This window comes from Lithobates pipiens, unplaced genomic scaffold (genome assembly GCF_037356315.1).
Source record: "Lithobates pipiens isolate NorthernLeopardFrog02 unplaced genomic scaffold, aLitPip1_a1.2 Scaffold_13, whole genome shotgun sequence".
NCBI lineage: Eukaryota > Metazoa > Chordata > Amphibia > Anura > Ranidae > Lithobates > Lithobates pipiens.
Window position 1 is genome coordinate 184,524,125 of NW_027507718.1, and position 24,036 is coordinate 184,548,160.

The window sequence follows — 24,036 nt, forward strand, 5'->3', positions numbered from 1 at the left end:
TCTGACAGACGCGAGTGAGGAAAAGCCGATCACCGGCTCTTCCCATTTACACTGTGATCAGCCGTGATTGGACACGGCTGATCACATGGTAAAGAGTCTCCGTCGGAGACTCTTTACCGAGATTGTAGTTGCCGGGTGTCAGACTGACACCCCGCAACAACGATCGCCGGCTCATAATCCTGATCACGTCATATGACGTCCGATCAGGATTATGAAACCACTTTGCCACCGTCAGATGCCTATAGGGCGGGCGGCAAGTGGTTAAGTTGTGGGATGACATTGGGGTCAGGCACTACAACTAGTAAAGTCAAGAAACAGTAATGAGAGTTAAAACAGAATCCTTTATATGTTGTCAGAGAGGGAAGATGGGATGAGCTGCCCGTCTGACAATAGAAGGTACAGTATGTGAAGTATGGTATTACAATACATTGGATGCAAAGGATATCAGAACAAAATAAAGAAAGCAGAAGTTTAAGCAAGGAAGTATTAAAAAAGTGTTAAAATAAAGAGAATGATATGCATGTGTTGTGTACAAATGGGAATAATTTAGGCAATTTTAGAGATATATTTGAGTATGTTTGTGAATGCTGGAACCTTTAGTTCTATCAATTGTGTGTGTCATGTACGCAAATGTGACCCCCTCCTTTGTGCTCTCCTGAAAGAATGTAGCTGGGATGAGAGGTTGGTGATAAGCTGGAAGGACACCATGCCAATTTCAGTTTTTTAGACAAAACATTTATAACAAAATGTGCCGGGTTAACGAATCTAATGATAAACAATGTGATCACAATTATTTTTTAATCTGTTTTCCAAACATGGTAAAATGAAGGTTACAAATTAACCGTATCTTACACAAATTTAATATCCTGTGATAGTAGAAACCGTGCATTAAAAAGAAATTTAGTAAAATTAAGTAATATGTCCCCCTTTAAGGACATTTATCTGTGCATATATATATTAGTGTGTGACATTGAAATTATCATATGAGTATTAATTTCTAATATGAGTTTAACAATTTTATTAATATAGATATATTGAAACTAGTTTAGACAACCTTTGGTTGGAAATGAAATGCAGGTTAATGGGGAAATTGGTAAAAAAGGAATTAGTTTAGATTAAGATAAGAATTTTGTAATTTTACATTTATTGAGTGGAAAGAAAAAAAAAATTAAGATGAGGTTAATTTGAATACAGCTGCAATAATGTTTAACAAAGCCAAGATTAATGGGATACATAAGGAAGTTTTTCTACAGAAATGAAATCTTAAAGTCTGATAATAACTTAATGTGCGGTCCATGATGTGAGAGTAATAATAACATTTAAATATAACAGACCCATCACATCAAGTCCACACACCCTGTTAGGATAGATGCTGCCTGCAGCCAGTTGGTTTATAGTTTTTGATAGCCAAGTGCTTTCTGGTCCGTCATACATATTGTTGGTCCTTTTGTTTTTATGTATTTTTTAAATCCAAAGCAGAATGTGTGGATTGTGAAATAATGTGCCCCTTTTCCTTGTAAGTGCAGTGGGTATAAGTAGAATAATATTTTGGATTTATGGACATCTCTGCATGACTGCAGGGTGTTCTTATTTATTATAATATTGCCAGGAAAAAGTTGTCTTTTTGAAACATGAAACTGGAGTTCTTACACAAACAGCATGATAGAAAACAAGCCATTGTTATATTTATGCAAGCTGGACCCAGTACTGAAGGCTTCATCCCGATAGAGCTGTAGCTTTTATGCAAAGGTGCTATTAGACAAAGTTACAGACATTATTTTGGTCAAATATTTAATTTTTAATGGTCCGACATTCTGCACAGCAAATATATAGCTAACTAAATGTTTGTCTAATGAAAGGTTCAAAATATGAATTTGTTTTGTTTGTTTATGTACAAATCTAACAATGAAAAATGTGTACATTTGAATCCAGCCACCTTATTGCCTCTATTGGAGGAGGCTGGAGACAAAGAAAAACCATATGTGTTAAATTGATGATGTGGGAATCAGCTGCTGTGAGCCCAGTGCAGGACACACTCCCTGAAGACCAGAGTATTTACTTTTTTGTAGTGTTATTCCTGGTTTTATACCGAGGATGAAGTTTATCATCCAGAAGGATTCTCTGTATTCAGAGTCATTGAATCCTTTTTCCCCAGCTCAAGAAGCAGAGCTCCATGTTTTAGAAAAGCCTATGAGCTATAAAAAGAGTATATATTAATATAGATAGTCGAGATAGAGAGCTTTTGGTTCCATTTGAAGGGCCAGAAGTTTGTTTTTACTTCGGCGGGTAAACCAATCAAGCATGCCAAGTTAATTTGATTGGCTGTTTTCAGCCTTCCAGGTTCTTGCTGAGGTAGCCATACTAACAGTAAAACTAACACATGGAAGCAGACCAGGCGACTAAGGATGCTGAATTTACAGCCCTGGACACTTGCTGGGTCTGTGCAATTCAGATTCCACCCTAGTTCTGGCCCAGTATAGCTGGGATTAATAATTCAACTTTAAGGACCCCAGAACGAGAAGCACAAGTGGTCCACAGAGGGCAACGTCTTACGAAACAAGATTTTGGAAAAGGTGATCATTTATGTCTGACAGACACTCTTTTCCCTCCAGCTTGATACATGGACCATGTCATCAGTCACAAGTAGTTATGGCTGCCTTAGTAATTGAGCGTGGGATAGAGCCAGGGTTCACCACAGTTTGTTATTATAATATACCACTTCTTATTTTACCTGTTACCAAAGGTGTTACCAAAAGCTGAACATCCCTTCCAGAGATAACAAAAAGATATATCCAGATGCCCAAGTCAGAATCTTACGAGTATGTATTTTGTTTGTATGGACATGTTTTCTGGATGTCCAGTGGCAAATGCTACTGCAAAGGCCACAGTAAAAAGCGTTATCAGAAGTAGTTTGTAAGTACAGAGTGCAGAATCTACAGAGAGTAACAGAGGAAATCATTTTTATAGGAGTCCTTACAAGAAGTTTTGAGGTTTTATTTTTACACCCCCTACTGTCTACAATGTAGCGGACAAAGTAGAGTAAGAAACTAGAAAACTTTTGCCTGAATGTTTTATTATATTTTATCAAGCCCCTAAGTGGATGTTGGACTCTCTCCCTATGGGAATTGGTTTGGGAGTGTGTTACTCACTTTCTTATATTTTGTCTCAGCAGTTGAAGTCCTCCATTCGGATCTCACAGAGAATGTTGCTGATCTTTTAAGGTTTTTGACAAACTTATTTGTGTTTTCTCCCCAATTCCATATCCTAAAAGTTTGGAAGGATCTAAAACTAAAGCCAGGTGACTTGTGGATTGTTAAGAGACATTTATATATAAGGAAATGTTTGGAGACTCACTACAGCATCTATTTCATGTACAGTTTTGCAAAACTTGAAAGAAAAGTCACCTGGATCCACACCAGACACTGTAAAAATGTCTAAATTAAAGAAATCTGTTTGATTTGTTTCCCTATTGCGATAACAGTCTAGGGTAATTTTTGATTCAATTACTTTAATTGTAAGGGAGATATATATATATATATATATTTGAAAAGTAGTTTAGCCATGTTGAAGTCATATTTGTCTTTTGTACCTCTTCTATTTAATGTAGAATTGTCTGTTTACATATGCTGATAAGTCAGCATACCAGCAATTAAGCTAGAAGGCCATTCTGGCCACAGGAGTGTACAGCCAGTACTCTGTAAATATGTCTGTTTTTAACAATGAAAAGTCACTTTGTAATGAAAAAAGCTGCTGAGCTATTTTCTCCACAATGGAGTTTTTGCCTCTTTGGCCAGGACTACCTCCACCTAAGTGTGTGGAGGTTCCAGGTTAAAGGTGATAGCAGGTATGGTTAGTGATCAAAATATTGATCAAAAAAAAGAGGAGACTAATGGAAATTTGTAGGTTCTGTATAGAATTGTATTCTATTTTATATGTATTGCACAATGCCCTCACTGTGCACACGGCACTAATAATGTTTTCAGTACGTTTTGCATTCAAGTCCTGATTAGAATTAGCCTGCCTACTTGTTACCATAAACGTACAATTGTAATATTAATGTGATACCTACGTAATCATGTGTATAAAAACCTTCACATGCGTCATAATAAAGGAGAGCGGTTATTTGGAAAGATGCTGAGCGCATCTTTTGTGTCTGTTCCCTACTGCAGTAGTTATTAATTTGGAACCACTAATCAATATGAGGATAGGAGTTGCCGATCAAAATATCAATTTCACACCCATAATTAGGGAGTGACATGTTACCAAAGAGCATTTGGCTGCAACTTTCCATTTCCCTGCAGTGACAGTGGGTGGGGGATCTTCTCCCCACACCCGCTGTCACAATTTAAAGAGAGCATGGCCCTGCTATTGAGTTCTGTGAATGAACTACAACTGTTGTCTGTCATAGCGGCAATTGGCTTGTAGTTCTCAAAGAGTGCTAGTGAGCACTCTTGCAGTTCACTGACATTGCACCCATGATCTGCTGGTTGTGTTGCACAAGCATTGTTTATGTACACATAAGAATGTTAACCGGTTCGCGAACGGCTCACGTCTATTTACGGGGGCAAAATGGCACCCCTGCACGAAACCACATACCTGTACGGGGTTTCCTTTAAGAACCGTCAGAGGGCACGCACGTGCCTGCTGCACAACAGGAGACCCAATGCACGTGGTCGGCGAGAGCAAGCACCAGCACGGGGATTTGTGTCTGTAAACACACAAATCCCTGTGCTGTCAGGAGAGGGGACACATGTTGCTGTTCCTACTTACTAGGAACAAGAGATATGTATTTTATTCTACTTAGTCCTATCCCCATAGTTAGAACACACAGAGGGAACACACATTTAACCCCTTGATCGCCCCCTAGTGTTAACCCCTTCTTTACCAGTGACATTTACACAATCAGTGCATTTTTATAGCACTGATCTCTGTATAAGTGTCCAAAAAAAGTGTCCAAAATCCAAAAAAATAAAAAAGCGTCCGAAAAAGAGCGTCCCCGAAAAAAAGCGTCCGATCTGTCCATCACAATACCACTAAAAATTGCAGATCACTGCCATTACTAGAAAAAAGCCATAAATCTTTCCCATAGTTTGTAGACTAACTTTTGCACAAACCAAATAGGATTTTTATAGCAGCTTACCTGTAAAATCCTTTTCTTGGAGTAAATCATGGGACACAGAACCATAGTAATTACTATGTGGGCTATATGCCACCTTTAGGTGATGGAAACTGGCACACGCCAAGACAGGAAGGCCACTCCCTATATACCCCTCCCATTACTGGGAGTGCCTCAGTTTTTGTAGCAAATCAATATACGAGTATTAAGAGGGGAGGGACCTCTGTGTCCCGTGATGTACTCCAAGAAAAGGATTTTACGGGTAAAATTTTTTTTTTTTTTAAATCCTATTTTCTTTATCATACATCAGGGGACACAGAGCCATAGTCATTACTATGTGGGATGCGCCAGAGCAATGCCAACTGAGGGGAGGAAGACACCAAAAGTGGGGCACCATGAGACCAGAGGACCTTTACTGCTGCCTGTAGCACACTGCGCCCCAAAGGCGATATCCTCCTGCCTTTTTTCATCAACCTGATAGATCTGGTAAATGTATGGACTGAAGACCAAGTTGCGACCTTGCAGATTTGAGCAATGGAGGCTTGGTGATGCACTGCCCACAAAGCACTAACAGCCCCTGGAGGAGTGCACTGTGATTTGAGAGGGTGGAATCTTCCCCTTCAAAACATAAGCTTGAACAATTACTTGCCGAATCCACTTAGAAATGGTAGATTTCGATGCTGCCTGTCCTTTAGGACCTTCAGGGAACACAAACAACGTCCGTTTTTCGAACCTGAGCAGTCGCCTTCAAGTAGGCTGACTGCTCATCGCATCAAGAGAATGTAATGACTTTTCTTCCGTAGAACTGGGTTCTGGAAAAAATGAAGGTAGAACAATATCATGGTTTAGATGAAAACCTGACACTACCTTCGGTAGAAAGTTAGGATGAGGACGCAATACTACTCTATCCATGTGAATAATTAAATATGGCTCTTTGCAAGAAAGAGCCGCCAACTCTGATAACCTTCTTGCAGAAGATATGGCTACCAGAAAAACTAGTTTCCTTGTCAAAAAGACCAAGGTAATATGATGCATTGGTTCAAAAGGTTTCTGTAATGCCAACAGAACTAACTTCAAGTCCCAAGAGTTCAGGGGTGACCTAACCGGTGGATTAAGCCTGGTTACCCCCTGTATAAAGCTACGGACCAAAGAATGCATAGCAAGTGGTCATTGAAACAATAAGGCCAAGACCCAGCCTTTGAAAGTACTCAAGGCCAGCCTAATTTCTAACCCCATCTGCAGAAAGTCAAGGACTCTACCTATAATATATACTTTCTGGGATGCCAACCCTTGGATTCACACCAGGAAACATATGCCTTCCAGACTAGAATATATGATTCTAGAGGCCGGCATCCTTGCATTAAATCAAGGTAGATACCACTGAACCTGACAGCTCATGCTTCTTCAGAATGTGGGTCTTAATAGCCAAACCGTTAAATTTAGCTTTGCAAGGTAGGATGGAATGCCGGACCTTGCGAGAGAAGGCCTTTAAGTGGTGGTAGGGTTCATGAGTCCCCAACCGCCATCCCTATGATCTCTGCATACCAAGGTCTTCTGGGCCACAAGAATCATCTACTTCCCTTCCTGCTAGATCCTGCGAAGAAGTGGAAACAGAATAGGAGAGAATGCATAAATCAGTGAGCATGCCCTTGTTCTTGACACAAAGTTTTCGATCTTGTTGAACTTGGACGTAAACAGATCTACGTCTGGGATCCCCCATCTTAGGCACATTGCCAGGAAAATCTTGGGGTGAAAGGGTCATTCTCCCGGGAACAACTGCTGGCGACTCAAATAGTCTGCCTGACAATTTTCCATCCCTGGAATGAAGACTGCCAACAGGCAAGGTACATTGTTTTCTGCCCAAGTTAGGATATGATTCACGTATCTCTGGGCCGCACGACTTCTTGTGCCCCCTTGTGATTGATATAAGTAACGGCTGTGGCATTGTCGGATTGGATCCTGACAAGACAATTCCGTAACCTGAACATCCAAGCCCTCAGGGTCAAGCACACTGCCCGAATCTCTAGAATGTTGATGGGCAAGGCCATTTCTGACTTGGACCATTTCCCTTGGACGGTTGCCTCCTCCAGGACTGCTCCCCAAACCAAAAGGCTGACACGTTACCACCTTCCAGGTAACTGGAAGGACTTTCCCTTTTGCAGATTCTTAGTTATCAACCAACTGAGACTCTGGCGTACCTTTGGAGACAGATACATTGGGAAATCTAGAGCTTGGACTTTCTTGTTCCAAGCTAATAGGATACGGTTTTGCAGCAGCCTCGAATGAAACTGAGCATAAGGAATGGCCTTGAATGAAGCCACCATCTTCCCAACAACCTCAAGCAAAGCCGAATAGGATTTTTTTTTTTTTTTGCTTTGACCACCTGAATCAGTTCCTTTATGGCGCTGATCTGTGCCTGGGGCAATACCCTTTTCTGGGCTGTATCTATGATCAGATCTAAGTATTCTAATCTGAAGGTTTTAAGGAGGATTTCTCTAGTTTGAGAATCAAACCTAGTTATTCCAGGTAGTCGACTGTGGTGACCATACTCTGGTCTAAGCGGGCTACCGACTGGTCTATCACGAGCAGATAGTCTAGATAAGCTTGGGCTCTTAATTTGGCTAGAGGAGGGGCCAGGACCTTTGTAAAAACTTGGAGGTGCAGTAGCTAGACCGAAAGGCAGAGCTACAAACTGAAAATGAAGATTTTCTACCTCGAAACTTAGATATTTCTGGTAAATGGGGAAAATCAGCACATGGAAGTATGCATCCTTGATGTCTATTGACGCCAGAAGTTCTCTTCGTAGGATGGGGACTACTGATCGGATTTGACTCCATGTGAAAAGAATGGATATTCAGGAAGTGGTTTAGATCTTTGAGATCTAGAATGGGACTGACAGCTCCATTTGGTTTTGGTATCGTGAAAAGGTATGAATAAAACCCCAATCTCTGCTCTTACATGGGGACCACCGGGATCACTTTTTGAGACAAAAAAAAAAAAAAAAAAAAGACGGTCCAATGCTTGAAAGACTTTTTTCTCTGGATCCTTGGTAACATCTGATCTGAGAAAAAAAGGAGGCCTCTTGTAATGCTAGCTTGTAACCTAGAGCTATTGAGGAAGTCACCCATTTGTCCTGACACTCTTCTTGCCAGACCCTTGAGAACTGCAGAAGTCTCCCCCCACTCAAGCGAGCAGGGGTGCCCTTCATAAGGAGGTTTTAGTATTTTGTTTTGTAGGTTTCCTCCCCCAGGACTTTGTCCCTGAGGTTTACCTCTTGAACCTGACGGCGGAGGTCATCGTGACTGCCTGGAGGCTGATGCCCCTGGCACGGGAGAAGGAGCTTGTTTAACTGAAATACGTTTACTTCTTTTTCTAACTGGGAAAAGGGTACTTTTCCCACTAGAAATTTTTGGGATTTATCCAAATCATTTTCAGCCAGCCATTCACCACAGAAATGGAAACTAGCCAGGAACTTTTTGCAAGGTGCTTCGGCTGACCAATTTTTCAACCATAGTATTCTACGCATATGTACCAGACCAGGCACGAGGCCTGAAGAATATAATCTCAGTGTATTGCAAAATATAAAAGGCACCTGGTAGCTTGGCTAAATCCTGGGCCTGCTGACCATGGATAATAAACACCTGTTTAAACTGGTCTTTCAAGGATTGACAAACTGCTGTCAGCGCAGGCGAGTCCCTGAACCTGCCAGAGAAATGCGTTTAACAGGAAATCCAACTATTTTTATCCATTGGATCCCTAAGCATTTGAGCATTGTTTACAGGACAAGTCACTTTTATTCATAGAGGATATAGCAGCATCAATAGTTGGTATCTCCCACTTTTTAATGCATCTTTCCTCCTTTGGAAAAACTGTTGAAAACTTTTTAGAAGGAAAAAAATGCTCATCTGGGTGATCCTACTCAGAATACATAAGCTGTTCCAACAATGCACAGGAAAGGCATGCACAGCTTGAGGAGGCTTTAGCGAACCCAAACAAGAAGTTGGCTCTTTAACAGACTCAGTTAAGGGTAGCATTAAAGTGGAGCGTACCAGCACAGTAAGATTGCACCAATCTCTCAGATTGGGAAGGTCCTTTCGCATTTGACCCCTCAGAAGAGTCATCAGCCTCTTCATAGTCCCGTGGAGAAATCATCTTCTCCCACCACCAGTTCCTCTGAGGGTCCCGGGTAGTGGAAGGGGACCTGTCGCGTTTTGTCCCACTCTGGGAAGATGTGATTAAACCACTAACCTTTCCTCCAATCCTATCATGGCTGAGGAAAGACTCAGATCTCTCAGGGGAGGATGCCATTGTAGAGATGAGACCAAGCTTCTTAGAACTTGAGGGAGAAACTTGAGCCCTTTTTTGGGGTGTTTCTACCTTCCCTTCTGACCATAGCCTGGCGCACACATGCAGAGGAACTACCAGAAAAAATTGCACCCACTGTTTGAGAAAATAGTCCAACAACTGCCGCTAACAATGCTCAGCCTGATGCTTCAGTAAATGTGCCAAGGGAATGCCTGTGTCACCACTTGCATGCCCCCTTCTGCTTGTGTCCCTCCGTCAGCTGCTGTCAGCAAAATTGACTCCTGCGCTGGCCGTTGCCACACACCAACGCAGCACCAAGCCACACTTTTGTCTTCCCACTGCCACACCCCTTTTCAAAAAGTTTTCCTACGAGAGTGCGGGCTTCCGATCCGACGAGATAGGCATGCGTGTGGGGTAGGGGGCAGCGAGTAGGAGAGCTGTGACAAACCGCCGTGCAGAGGCAGTGGAGAACAGAGCGGCATCTGCCGATCTTTCTGACTTCCCCCACCTAACCACGGAGAGGGGGAGTGCTGCTGCCCAGGTGGTGGGTGTTTTTTTGAAAGAAATCCCTCTCAACATCTTATGGGAGGCCTGGAGCTGCTAGCTGGAGGAAATTCTGCAGCTTCTGCTGACAGAGCGATCTAAGAAAAGCATGACAAGGTATGTGCTCTATAGAGCCCCCAGTGGTGACTTTAGGCATGATATTTACTTTTTAAAAGCAACAATCCATAAGAAAATATAAAATTCCATAGGAATCTCCACTTACCTTATCCCGCCACAGGGATTCTGTGGTAAAACCTTCACCCCTCATGGTAGGCTCCGTTAAACCTTCAGGGACCGGCGCCCCTTTTTATAGGGGGATCTACACCCCTGGACTCGTAAAGCACCGCCCCAGGAAAACTATGGCTGAAAAAACTAAAGCACTGGATCCCGGGGTCCAGCTCTCTAAAAAGAGAAGCGCTACGGGCTAAACCTCGTTTCTTCTGCCACGAGGCCCTAGTACCATTCAAAAAGTAAAAAATATATATCATTTTTAAATTGTTGCTTTTTTTGTTTATAGCGCAAAAACAGGATTTTTTTTATAACAGCTTACCTGTAAAATCCTTTTCATTGATGTACATCAAGGGACACAGCCATAGTACTTACTATGTGGGTTATAGGACAACTGATAGGTGATGGACACTGGCACGCCCCAAGGCAAGAAGTGTACTCCCTATATAACCCCTCCCACTACTGGGAGTCCTCAGTTTTGTACCCAAGCAATAAAAGTGTATACCAAGAAGGGGAGGGACCTCTGGGCCCCCTGATGTACATCAAAGAAAAGGATTTTACAGGTAAGCTGTTATAGAAATCCTGTTTTCTTTTCTTACATCAGGGGACACATAGTACTTACTATGTGGGATGACCCATAGCAATGGCAACTGAAGGGAGGGAGACGCAACAAAAAAGTAGAAAAAAAAGGAGGCTAGAGGACTCATACTGCAGCCTGGAGTATACTGCGCCTAAAGGCAATATCCTCATGACCTTTAATGTCGATTTGATAAAATCTGATAAACGTATGAACCGAAGACCAAGTCGCAGCCGTATAGATCTGAGCCATAGAGGCCTGATGATGCACCACCCAAGAGGCACTAATCGCCCTGGATGAGTGTGCTAACATGGGAAAGAAGAATTTCCTTCTTCAAGCTGAGGCTTGATCACTTGACGAATCCATTTGGAAAATAGTGGATTTTGACGCTGCCTGTAGACATTTTGGACCCTCTGGCAATACAAACAAAATATGTGTTTTGCGAACCAGAGCAGTCTCCTTTAAATAGACCGATCACTCTTACTACATGAAAGGAATGTAGTGCCTTCTCTTCCCTAGATTGACACTCTGGGTATAAAGAAAGAAGAATATCTTGGTTTAAATGAAAACCTGTTACCACTTTTGGTAGGAATTCAGGAAGAGGACATAAAAGCACCTCATCCTTATGCATGATCAAATATGGCTCTTTACAAAACAAACAGTAGTTCCAATACTCTTCTAGCAGAAGAAACAGCAACCAGAAAGATTATCTTTCTTGTCAAAAGAACCAAGGGAATTTCTCGTAAAGACTCAAACGGCTGATTCAGAAAAGCCGATAAGACCAAATTTAAATCCCAAGGATTTAGAAGTGCCTTGATAGGGGGAATAATCCATGGTACCCCCTGAATAAGCTACGCACCAAGATTGGGAAGCAAGAGGCCATTGAAAAAACACTGACAAGGCCGGGATCTGTCCCTTAATAGAAGTCAAGGTCAGCTCCATTTTAGATCCTATTTGCAGGAAATCAGGGATCCTGCCTATGACATACTTTTTGAGGTGCTAACCTCCCGGATCCACACCAACATATGCCTTCCAGATTCTATAGTAAATTACTCTGGAAGCCGGCTTCCTGTCATTAATCAAAGTAGACCCGACCGAAGGATATCAACCTGTTAAATTTGTCGTCAGTAAGGTAGGATGGAATACCAAACCTTGTGCGAGAAGTTCTGGCTAAAATGGCAGAGTCTGAAGGACTGCTACTGCTATATTTATGATTTTGTTAAATCAAGATCTTCTGGGACCCGCTGGGGCCACCAGAATCACCTCCTTTCGTTCCTGCAGAGAAGGCGCGGAAGTAGCAGAACTGGAGGAAACGCATAGATCAGTAAAAAAAAAAAACGAATCCCATAGGAAGACTAATGCGTCCGTTATGCCTGCTAGCAGATCCCTTGTTCTTGACACAAAGTTGTCGACTTTGTTGAATCTGGACGCAAATAGGTGCATGTCCAGACCACCCCATCTCTGACATATTGCTAGAAAGAGGTCAGGGTGAAGAGACCATTCTCCTGGAAATTGTTGGCGACTCAAATAGGCCAAGTCTCTTTTCCTGGAATGAAAATTGCCAAAGAATGCCGTGTTCTGCCCAAAGTAGAACATTATTCACCTCTTATTGGGCTGCACAACTTCTCGTGCCTCCCTGGTGATTGATGTAAGCCACCGCCATGGCCTTGGACTCAATCCTGACAGGACAGTCCCGTAGTCTGACCGTCCAAGATTCTAGGGCCAGACATACTGCCCGAATCTTCCAAAATGTTGATAGGAAAGGTCCTCTAACTTGGACCATCTCCCCTGGACAGAATCTTCTTCCAGGGCTGATCCCCAGCCTAGAAGGCTGGCATCTGTTAACACTTTCCAGGATACAGGTAGAAAAGCGTTTCCCTTTTGCTGGATAACAATTTAGGCTCTGACTTTCGTCGGGAGCCAAGCATATTGGAAAAAACAAAGGCTTGAATCTTTTTATTCCAGACCGACAGGATGGTGTTTTGAAGGAGTCTTGAGTGAAAACGTAAGGGATGGCCTCAAAGGAGGCCACCATTTCCCCTAACAATCTCATGCAAAGCCAAATGGAAGGATTTTTGTTTTGATAAATTGAATTAGTCCTACAATGGAACCGATTCTTGTGTGGGGTAAGAATACCTTCTTCTGTACGTTATCTATAACCAGCTCCAAGTACTGTAATCTCCTTGATGTTTTATGGAGGACTTTTCTAGGTTGAGTATCCAACCCAGAGATTCCAGGTAGTTTACATCTGATCAGACTCTGGTTTAGACCCGAGACTGAAAGATCTATTAAAGGTAGATCGTCTAAATAGGCTAGGACCGTTATGCCTTGAGCCCTTAATCTGGCTAAAGGAGGTGCCAGAATCTTTTAGAACACCCGTGGTGCTGTGGCAAAATGGAATGGCAGGGCCACAACTGAAAATGATTTTATATTTTAAAGCGCAGAAATTTCTGGTGAGCGGGAAATATTGGCACGTGGAGATATGCATCTTTAATAACGATTGAAGCCAAAAAAACTCCCCTCCTTGCAGGATGGACACAACCGGTCGGATTGACTCCATGCGAAAGGATCAGATGTTTAATCAAAACCTGTGCCCTGTTCCACTAAGGGAACCTCTGATATCACCGACTGGGATAATAGATGATCCTTGAAAACATTTGCCCTTAGAAAAAACGAAGAGACGGAAACTCTCGGAACTCTAGCTGTAACCTAGAGAAAACTGCAGAAGCCATCCATCTGTCTTGACAATGTTTCTGCCAGATCTTTTGAGAAATGCAGGTGCCTTCCCACCACTCGAGTGAGCAGGGGCGCCCCTTCATGAGGAGGCTTTAGCATCCTGCTTTGTGGACTTTCTGCCCCAAGATCTCTTCTAACCCTGGGTGCTGCCCTTGGGGTCTTTCCCTTGAACCTGACGGTTGAGGGCCATCGAGACTGCCTAGAGGCCGACGCCCCTGGCACAGGAGAGGCAGCATGCTTAAAAGGAGAAATATTTGAACAACTTTACTGGTGAAAGAGAGCTTTTCCATTAGAGATTCTTTGGATATATTTTATCTAGATCGTCTTCAAATAGCAGTTCATAAAAAAGGGGTAACTGGCTACGAGCTTTTTACAGGGTGCTTCGGCTGACCAATCTTTCAGCCATAAAACTGCAAGAATGGACTAGACCAAGAATAAGCCGTGAGGCTTAAATGATAGAATCTTTGATAGCATCTACTGTGAAAATAGTGCGTCTAATACGCCAGCCCATTGCTGGGCCTGCTGATCAGGCAGAATCTTAAGTATCTCCACAAACTGTTCCTTAATGGACTGAGATACACCAATTGCAGCAAGAACCGGTTGCACTACTGAACTTGCTAAAGACATATTGCTTTTAGAAAGAAGTTCCAACTTTTTATCTGTTGGATCCTTTAACATCAGCGCATTATCCTACGGACATGCGAGATTCTTGCTCACTGAGGCGATTGCAGCATCAATTGCTGGAACCACGCCATTTCTTAAAGAAATCCTTTCCCTAGGATAAAGTGTAGAGAATTTCTTAGGAGAATATTGTTTATCCAGATGTTCCTATTCAGAATATAAGCTTTTTAAGCCATACATGAATAAGAAAAAACATCCCCAGATGGGGGAGGTTCTCATGAACCCAAATTAGAGGTGGGTTCCTCAAGAGCCTGCGCTCTTGAGGAACCCAGGCAGCAAAAAGGTTGAACTAACCAACTTAGTAAGGGAGTGCACAAGAAACCTGTCTTGTGATGTTACTCCTATATTAGGATCCTTGGAAGAGGATAATAAGTATCTTCCAAGTATTTGGGAAGATCTACCTGATCCCCAGCCTCCTGCACCTCAATAAGAGGTTCCTGAGCACTAGATGAGATTCTGCTATGTTTAGCCCCACTATGGGGTGATATAGCATCAATCTTTCCAAATTACAAATGGTAGAAGGAAAAAACCTTGTGTGTGATATATATATACACAGGGACTGAAGTGTGAAGTGCACAGCTGCAACAGTTCCCCCTGATGGCTTAATCTGACCAGCCGCATCCCTCTCAGAGAAGGATGACATTCTTTTGGAAATGGATTTCATTTTGAAACCATTGACCTTTAGAACCCTTAGAGAAGTTCCTGGTGCCATTACCAGTCATAGCCTGAAGTATAAAGCAGAGGTACTACCAGCAAAAGAATGTACGCTGCTAGGCTATAGTCCAGCGCTAATGGCTGCTATTAATCCTAGCCCGGTAAAGTATAATGTGTCAAAGGGGAATGCCTGTGTCACTAACCTGAAACAAGCCATCCTCCTGCTCTGTCCCTCCACAGCCAGCAGCAGCAACACACAGTGCTTTAACAACTGCCTGCACGTGTGGCTGGTGTCTGATGCAGTTTAGCCACCCCCACCAATTATGTGACCCCCCTTTCCTTTCAAAGGAAAGTGTTTTCCCGCACGAGCAGCGTCCTGTGGAAAAGAAGACATGGTGTGGGGGTAAATTCTACGCTGAGCGGCCGGCGCGGTCTGTCTGCCTTTTTATTTTTTTCCAAAAGGAAAACTGCTTTGGCATATCAATCCCCCAAGGGGAGAAAAAAAAACATTGGTGGTGCAGGAGGCGAACCAGACCCCCCTTTCTTACTGGAGGATCGGCTTGTGGCCGGAGAGGGGAAATGAATGCTTCCGCGTAGTTTCCAGCATCAGGTCGGTGAGTGCTCAATACAGCCCCCAGAGGTGACACATAGGCAAGACAGCATTATACATAGGAGAAATTCCTGAGAAAATCTCCCTTACCTTTCCTGACAGCAGGGTTATCTGAGATAAAACCCAATTCTCACCCTTCACGGTGGGCGCCAAAACCTTCAAGAACAGGGGAACCTCAGGTTACCCACAATCCTGGACCTGCAACAGCACCCTGCCAGTAAAAAAACTTTATGGCCTTACTACCAAAAAGTACTGGATTCCAGGGTCCAGCTCTCTAAAAGAGAAGCGTTTGCAAGCAAAACCTAATTTCTTCAGACACGAGGCCCAGTACCCATCCATTTAGCCAATGAAAAGGCATCAGAACAGATCCGGTCAGCATTGCTAGCCCCAACAAGGAAGCTTCCGGTGGAGCTCAGAACACCACATCTTTACTCGTGACCAACATCTTAGACACTGGCGAAAAAACTGAGGACTCCCAGTAGTGGGAGGGGTTATATAAGGAGTACACTTCTTGCCTTAAGGTGTGCCAGTGTCCATCACCTATCAGTGGCCCTATAACCCACATAGTAAGTACTATGGCTTTGTGTCCCTGGTGTAAGAATAGAAAAACTACAGAGGTTATCAAAGCATCAAAATAAAGCTCTATTTGCGGGTAAAAAAAGGTGAAAAATTTTTTTGGGTACAGCATTGCATGACCATGCAATTACCAGTTAAAGCAATGCAGTGCCATGCTCTGGTCAGGAAGGGGGGTAAAACCTTTCCAGGGCTGAAGTGGTTTAACATGCATTTGTGTAATGGACTTTTTCCTTTTTAGAAATTTGCATTCTCAAGTTAACAATCCAATTGCTAGAATTTTCCAGTATTTGAATACAGTCTTCAATTCCAAAATGTAGAACATAAAAATTAGTTAGTTGAAATTATACCTGCTTTGCGCCAAGAACAACTGGCACCATGCATTCTGGCTCTGTGGCTTGAGTACTTTCATCAATCAGAATTGAACGGAACTGCATTTTTGCAAGCCTAGGATCACCAGCACCCACACAGGTACAGCAAATCACATCTGCATTCTGTAAAAAAAAAAAAAAAAAAAAAAAAAAGTAAATTGAGAATATTAGAACTTGCATCCTCCATGAACAAAACCCAGTTATACGAACACGAGCACCATTTGATGAATTCTTTCAGACCATTTCTAAACATGGACTTATAAATACACAACCTTTTATACGTAGCCATCGTATACCTCTGCTATGACAATTTTATTTTATTAGTAAATCAAAAAGCAGCAAAAAAAGTTTTTCATGTAGAGCATTTAGTTACAGTAAAAATGGAAATGGTGGATACATTTATCCTTTGCTCCTACCATAAGCAGCTCTCTTTCAGCTGTTCTTTTAAGGGCTCGGTATCGTTTCTCATCAGCGGAAGAAAGTTCCCCAGTCTCATCTTTAAGCTGCTGCAACTTTTGTAGCTCTGGCATGCTGAAAGGAAGAGAGTTAAAAAAAAAAAAAAAAAGATCTAAAATGTAATTGGATTAAAACCACTAAATGTAAGAAGAACTTTTAACATAACTCTAAATGTATGCTTACTCTAATGATTTCTCATTTCTTTCCAGGGCTACAAAAACAGGATACAAAGCAGCTGCTAAAAACATTTGTGTAGCATGATTTTGTAGTGGGAAACAAAATTGGACAGATACTAGTTAACATGAAAGAAAACATCACCTTAGCCAGAAAGAGCACTTAACAGAAGATCACCTTGTCTTTATGGAGAAAATTTGAAGTTTTGGACTTGCGTGTAAAATCCTTTTCTTGGAGTACAGTACAAGACACAGAAAGATTAAGAGATGACTGGGTTATAGGAAAAATGTTCCTTAAGGTGATTGGAAACTGGCAAAAAAAAAAAAAAAAACTGTCCCTATAAACCTGTATTCCAATAAACGTATATACATACAAATTGATAATCCCATGCAGAACACAGGCAGATTCAGAGGGGGCAGGGCCGCAACCGAGAAGGTCTGTCTGCCAAAATTTCTACACCCGGAATTTGTACGGCTTGACAGGACCCGAACCTGCCGTCCTGCCTAAAGCAGAGTCAGGTCCACTTCCCTCTGAGCTGCTTGACTTCTGGTTCCATCCTGGTGACTAAAATAAGCCACAGCCATGGCATTGTCTGACCTACATAGGCAATCCATAAAGGCAACTTGTCCATCTCTGAAAGGTGAGACAAGTTTCAGAATGTTGATAGAAGGCGCAATTCCTAGAGTGATCAAGTCTCTTGTACGATGGCTGTACAGAGCACACCACTCTGGCCCAACAGGCTGGCAGTCTTAGCACCAGAAGGTAGAAATTAGTTAAAAATGACGCATACGAGACAAAGAAGAATTTGCAGTCTATTCCTTAGGCTTTTTCTGGTGGGTGGTCGTCACCAGTAGTGTCTTTAAAATTGGCATCAAAAGATCCGAAGAGACCTCATCCCTCATAGGCCAAAGTTTTGATGCTTCCTGGACACTGGTTCCATACTCCAGGACTTTAACCAGTGTCCTAAGTATGTGCACTGACAACAGACTCATGGGAGAGATGAGTGAGGAAGCCTCCAGCAGGCAGCCTTTTGCTCTATGCATTCAATGATTGAGAGATCAACCACAGCAGTGTTGAGATTTCTTAAGGGATACTGATTAGTCAGCCATTGTTCGGCACAGTACAGCAACAGCTGTAAAGCAAGGCATGTTCGCAAGAACAACTGAACTAGAGGGGGCTTCTAACAGCTTATTGGTTGGGTCCTTAAAAATAGGTGCAGCCTCCACTGGTATGGTCATCACTTAAAAAAGGTGGAACACTGCTCGATCAACAGTAGGGGGGGGGGGGGAGGGGGGGGTGTTCGACCACTTTTGTACAAAATCCTCACCAATTGGACACAAAGGCTAAAAAATGCTTGCGGGAGAAAAACCGCTGGTCATGGCCCAATTATGTGACGTCATCCCACACGGCACAACCTCACAACAGGCTGTTGAGTGCTGTACACTATTCGATTTTCTGAAGATATTGGTCTTCAGATTTACCAAAACCATGTAGTGCAAGGGCCTGCCTGATTGCATACAAATTGAAACTCTAAAGCCTTGTACACACAGTCAGATTATTGGAGGAATTTGTCAGTTTTTTGTTGGATGTCAGTCTCAAATTGAAAGTAAAGAGGGTACTCACCATCAGAAAACTTTTACAGAATTCAATGTCAGAAGTGACGTAATATGTTGAAATGTTTGGTATGTTTTCTTTCCTTTCTGAGCATGTCTAGTCTGGCTCTTCAGATTTTTTATTTTTTGTCAGAAAACCGTGCTAATGAAAACAAAAATTGGACATTGTGGTCACAGACAAAAATTTTCAAGCCAGCACATCCAGTTTTTGTCTGCCAAAAATTCGTAATCGGCTGTCAAAAGCAGCATACTATCAGAAAATCGTTCATCATACGAAATGTATCTTTAGATTTTCTGACCGTGTGTATGGGCCTTTAAGGTTTGACCTCATATGGTTTTGGTAAATCTGAAGACAAAAATCTGCAAAAAATCTAATAGTGTGTATGGGGTCTAAGACAGAATTGGTAAAGGTGTTACTGAATTTATGTATTTTTAAAATAAGAGGATTTTATGCTATTCCTTTGTTTTTCCCAAGGCCTGCTTAAGTGTATGAGAGAAAGGAGGTATTAAAGGGACCAGCCCCAAGCCATTGAAAGAGTGGTGGATACATTGAGGAAGAATGGTCAAAACCCGTTTTCTATAAGTGCAAGTTGACCCTGAGCTGAGTGGCTTAAACTATCTGAGTAAGGAGTGAAGCTGGCGTGCACTTTATTTGTAATTACAATATACTCTCACTGGCCACTATTGGGTACACCTGTTCAATTGCTTGGCCACACAAATTGTTAATCAGCCAATCATATGGCAACTGAATGCATTTAGGTATCTGGATATGGTGAAGATAACTTGCTAAAGTTCAAAACAAGTATCAGAATGGGGAAGAAATTTAAAGCAGAGTTCAGCCGAAAAAATTGGATTTTTGTACTCACCGTAAAATCTTTTTCTCTGAAGTTCATTGATGGACACGACATCTTCATCTTGACTTCAGATTATATCACCCCTTTAGCAGAGGACTAGGCAGAAAGTGTTAAAAACAGCAACACTTGCACAGTACCGCCCAGGGGGCAGTCCTACTGGCTATAATCCCTCACACTGCATCCAGAAGCTCAGTTTGTCAAAAGCTGTACAAAACATAAATAAGAGGGGTGGGTGCCGTGTCGGTCAATGAACTTCAGAGAAAAGTACTAAACCCTATTTTCTTTCGTTCATTGACTGACACAGCATCTTCATCTTGACCTTAGGGACGTCTCCAAGCAGTGTCAAAGAAACAAGGGGTGGGAACAGCAAGAAAAATCTCAGAGCTAGCAGTGGTCGAACCGGAGGGGCCACATGGATAACCCCCTGAACGTACTCACCAATAAATGAGTCACCCAGGGTTGCTAAAAAAAAATAAAAATAAAAAAAAAATTAAAAAAAAAAGAGCCAAAGCAGATATCTGCCCCTTCATGGTACTTAAGGCAAGTTTATGATCCACTCCTCGCTGCAAAAACAGCAGGATCCTGGAAATAGAGTATGTGCGCAGACATCAACCCCATCTCCTCACACAGAGATGTAGGCCTTCCACATATGATGATAAATCTTCAGAGAAGATTACTTCCGTGCCCTAAGCATAGTGGACATTACCGAATCAGACAGACCTCGGTCCCTTAGGCACCTGGCTTTCAACAGCCATGCCGTTAAAGCCAGTGATGGTAAAGCAGAATGAAGTATTGGACCTTGTGACGGAAGGTCCTCTCGCATTGGCAGTCGCCAAGGAACATCCACCACCATTCGTACTATGTTGGCGTACCACAGATAGCGAGATCAATCTGGGGCAACCAGAATTATCGGAATCCCCTCAGCCTCCACTCTGCGAAGCAGACGTGGTAGTAGTTTTAGTGGGGGAAAAGCATAAATAAGCCGCGTACGCCCAGGGATACTTTGATCTGGCCACAAACCTCTGTACCTTCCGACTGAGCCGAGAAGCCAGGAGATCCACATCTGTCATGCCCCCCACCTTAGGCAAAGGCGCCAAAATACATCTATGTAGCGACCATTCCCCTTGGTCCAGCATCTAATGACTTAGGTTGCCTGCTTGCCAGTTTTCCACTCCCGGAATGTACACGGCCAGAACCAGCATGCACAGCTCTGGGCCCAGCGACCCTGCGCTGACTGTATGCCCCAAACTCCGCCCCCCCCCCCCCCCCAACTGGTCAGGATGGTGTCCGTTATGATCACCGTCCAATGAAGAGGAAGGAACGACTGCGCGGACTGAAGGGCTGGCGACTTCAGCCACCAGAGCAGGGAATCCCTGACTGGCTGGTTCACCTGAATTTGACAATCCAGGGACAACAGAGATTTGTCCCATTTGGACAGAATCTCCTTTTGCAAGACTCGAGTGTGGAATTGAGCATACGGTACAGCCTTCGAAAGTGGCGACTATGAGACCCAGGACTCGCATTTAAAAATGCGGCGACAACTACCTGAGGGCACCAACAACTTCACTGCAGCTTGAAGAGTCTGCAGCTTGTCTGAAGGGAGAAAGACTCTCGCCTCTGAGGAGTCCAGAAGCAAGCTCAGGTACTCCAGGTGCTGAGTCGCCACCAACACAGACTTCTGTAGGATCAGTACCCAAACTCCTGAAGAGTTTGCATAGTGATTGCAACATCCTCCCTTAATTCTGAGGCGGAAGCTGCGATCCCTCGCTGCCTTAGCAAAGCCAAAATTGGGGCTAGCACATTGGTGAAGACCTGCGATGCCAACACCAGGCCAAAAGGGAGATCTACAAATTGGTATTGCTCATCCCCGACCGCAAATCACAGAAACCTTTGATGCTTGATGTATATAGGGGACATTCCAATATGCATCCTTTATGTCTAGAGACGCCAGAAAATCCCCCTGATGGAGTGCAGCGACCACTGAGTGAACTGATAATATCCTGAACCTTTGTACCTTCACAAAGCTGTTGAGGGCCTTGAGGTCCAGGACCAGACAGACCCCTTCCTTCTTTGGGACTACAGATTTGAGTAGAATTCCTGAAACCTTTCCGGCGTCTGTACAGGTGCTATCACCCCGCGCAACAGCAGGTCCTGTACTGCCCCGAACAGGGCTTCCCGACGAGCCGGAAGATTATGAAGGTTGGAGGGAAAAATAAAAATAAAAAAATCTGATTGGCGGACAAGAAAAACTCTTGTATCCTGATGAAACCAGTTCGCAGACCCACTGGTCGGGCGCGGGGCAAACCTTCATGCGGTAACAGATTTGCTAACAGGGTTGTTTGGCTTGCGAAACCAGGCACCTTGTCAGACTGGGAACGCTTACCTGCCAACCCGGATGGACAAAAAACCCGCTTCTGAGCGGAAAAGGAGGGCCCTTGCCTACAGCGTGGCTCCTTACCTTTTCTGGACTGTGGGAGCAACGTTCTCTTACCTCCAGTAACATTCTTAATGTCATCCAGCGAGGCTCCAAATAGCCTCTCCCCCAGGGAGAGCAAATCCGCCATTGCTTTCTTAGCTGCCTGGTCTGCAGACCAGCATTTCAGCCAAATCAGGCGACATAGCACTACTGCTGATACAGAGGCTCTAGAGCGCAAGGGGGCAGTGTCTAAAGCCGCATCACAGACATACTTAAGGCCCTGCACCAACTGGTCCACCAGCTCCAGGCAGACCGGGAAGCCTGTTGCTTCTCCAACTCACGGTGCAACAATTTTGCCCATTCAGTAAGCAATGCTGACCTCACCACCGTAAACATGGACCGGGCAACCGCCCTGGCCCTTCTGACAGCAGGGTCCTTGAAAGCAGGAGTCTCTGCCACTGGAATCGTGGTTACTTTATTTAACCTGGATACTGGAGGGTCAACCATCTGAGATGTCCATTTCTTCAGGAAACTATCCTCAAAAGGGGTAATACACCGCCATGCATTTTGGGACTGAAAAGGCCCACTGCGGTTTTCCCCACTCATTGTAAATAAACTTATCAAAATAAGTTGGGTAAGGAAACACCTTAACCGTGCGGACCGGCTTGTGGGACCCAAAAGGAACCAACACCTCTGTAGATGCCCCCGCCGTATTCCTCCATCTTTAGGGTATCCCGCACCGCTGTAATAGGATTTTTAAAACAGCTTACCTGTAAAATCCTTTTCTTTGATTTACATCGGGGGACACAGAGCCATAGTAGCTATGTGGGTTAATAGGCCACCTTTAGGTGATGGGCACTGGCATGCCCCAATACCAGAAGTGCATTTCCTATATAAGCCCTCCCACTACTGGGAGTACCTCAGTTTTGTAGCCAAGCAATAGAAGTATATACCAAGAAGGGAGGGACCTCTGTGTCCCCTCATGTACATCAAAGAAAATGATTTTACAGGTAAGCCATTTTAAAAATCCTGTTCTTTTCATACATCAGGGGGCACAGAGCCATAGTAGTTACTATGTGGGATGTCCCATAGCAATGGCAACTGAAGGGAGGGGGACACAACAAAAAAGTAGGACAAAAGAGGCTAGAGGACTCATATCACAGCCTGCAGTACACTACGCCCAAAGGCAACATCCTCATGACCTTTAACTTTGATTTGATAAAATCTGGTATATGTATGAACTGAAGACCAAGTTGCGGCCTGACAGATGTGAGCCATAGAGGCCTGATGATGCACCGCCCAAGAGGCACTAACCGCCCTGGTTGAGTGTGCTTTAAGAGGAATTTTCCTAAGCTTGAACAATTACTTGACGAATCCATTTGGAAATAGATTTTGATGCTGCCTGTCCCCTTTTTGGACCTTCTGGCAATACAAACAAAACATCAGTTTTGCGAACCTGAGCAGTCGCTTTTAAATGGACTCTGATCGCTCTTACATCAAGGGAATGTAGTGCCTTCTCTTCCCTAGATTAAGGCTCTGGGAAGAAAGGTGGTAGAATAAAATCCTGGTTTAAATGAAAACCTGTCACCACTTTTGGTAGGAATTCAGGATGAGGAAGCAAAACTACCTTATCCTTATGCATGATCAAATATGGCCCTTTACAAGACAGAGCCACTAGTTCCAATACTCTAGCAGAAGAAATGGCAACCAAAGATTTTTCTTGTCAATAGAACCAAGGGAATTTCCCATAAAGGCTCAAAAGGCTGATTCTGTAAAGCCGATAAAACCAAATTTAAATCCCAAGGATTTAGAGGTGCCTTGATAAGGAATTAATCCGTGTTACCCCCTGAATAAAACTACTCACCAGACAGTGTGAAGCAAGAGGCCTAGAAGGCTGGCATCAGTTTCATCACTGTCACCACTTTCCAGGATATTGGCAGAAAGGGATGTCCCCTTTTGGAGGTTGCTGGATATCAACCACCAATTTAGGCTCTGACGTACATCAGGGGATAAGCGTATTGGAAAATCCAAAGCCTGAACATTTTTGTTCCAGACCAACAGGATGGTGTTTTGTAGCAGTCTTGAGTGAAACTGCACGTAAGGGACGGCCTCAAAGGAGGCCACCATTT

At 43.4% G+C, this 24,036-nt stretch overlaps 1 protein-coding gene across 1 annotated transcript in view; it reads right to left on the reverse strand.

Annotated features, from left to right (window-relative positions):
- UPF1 (UPF1 RNA helicase and ATPase) overlaps positions 1–24,036 on the reverse strand; it is a 185,672-nt gene that overhangs the window by 76,477 nt on the left and 85,159 nt on the right. Inside the window, exons 13-14 of the mRNA XM_077475960.1 lie at positions 16,811–16,925; positions 16,374–16,517 (exon numbers count right to left, since the gene is read on the reverse strand). Of these exons, the coding sequence (XP_077332086.1) occupies positions 16,374–16,517; positions 16,811–16,925 (259 nt within the window). The remainder of the gene's footprint in view (positions 1–16,373; positions 16,518–16,810; positions 16,926–24,036) is intronic.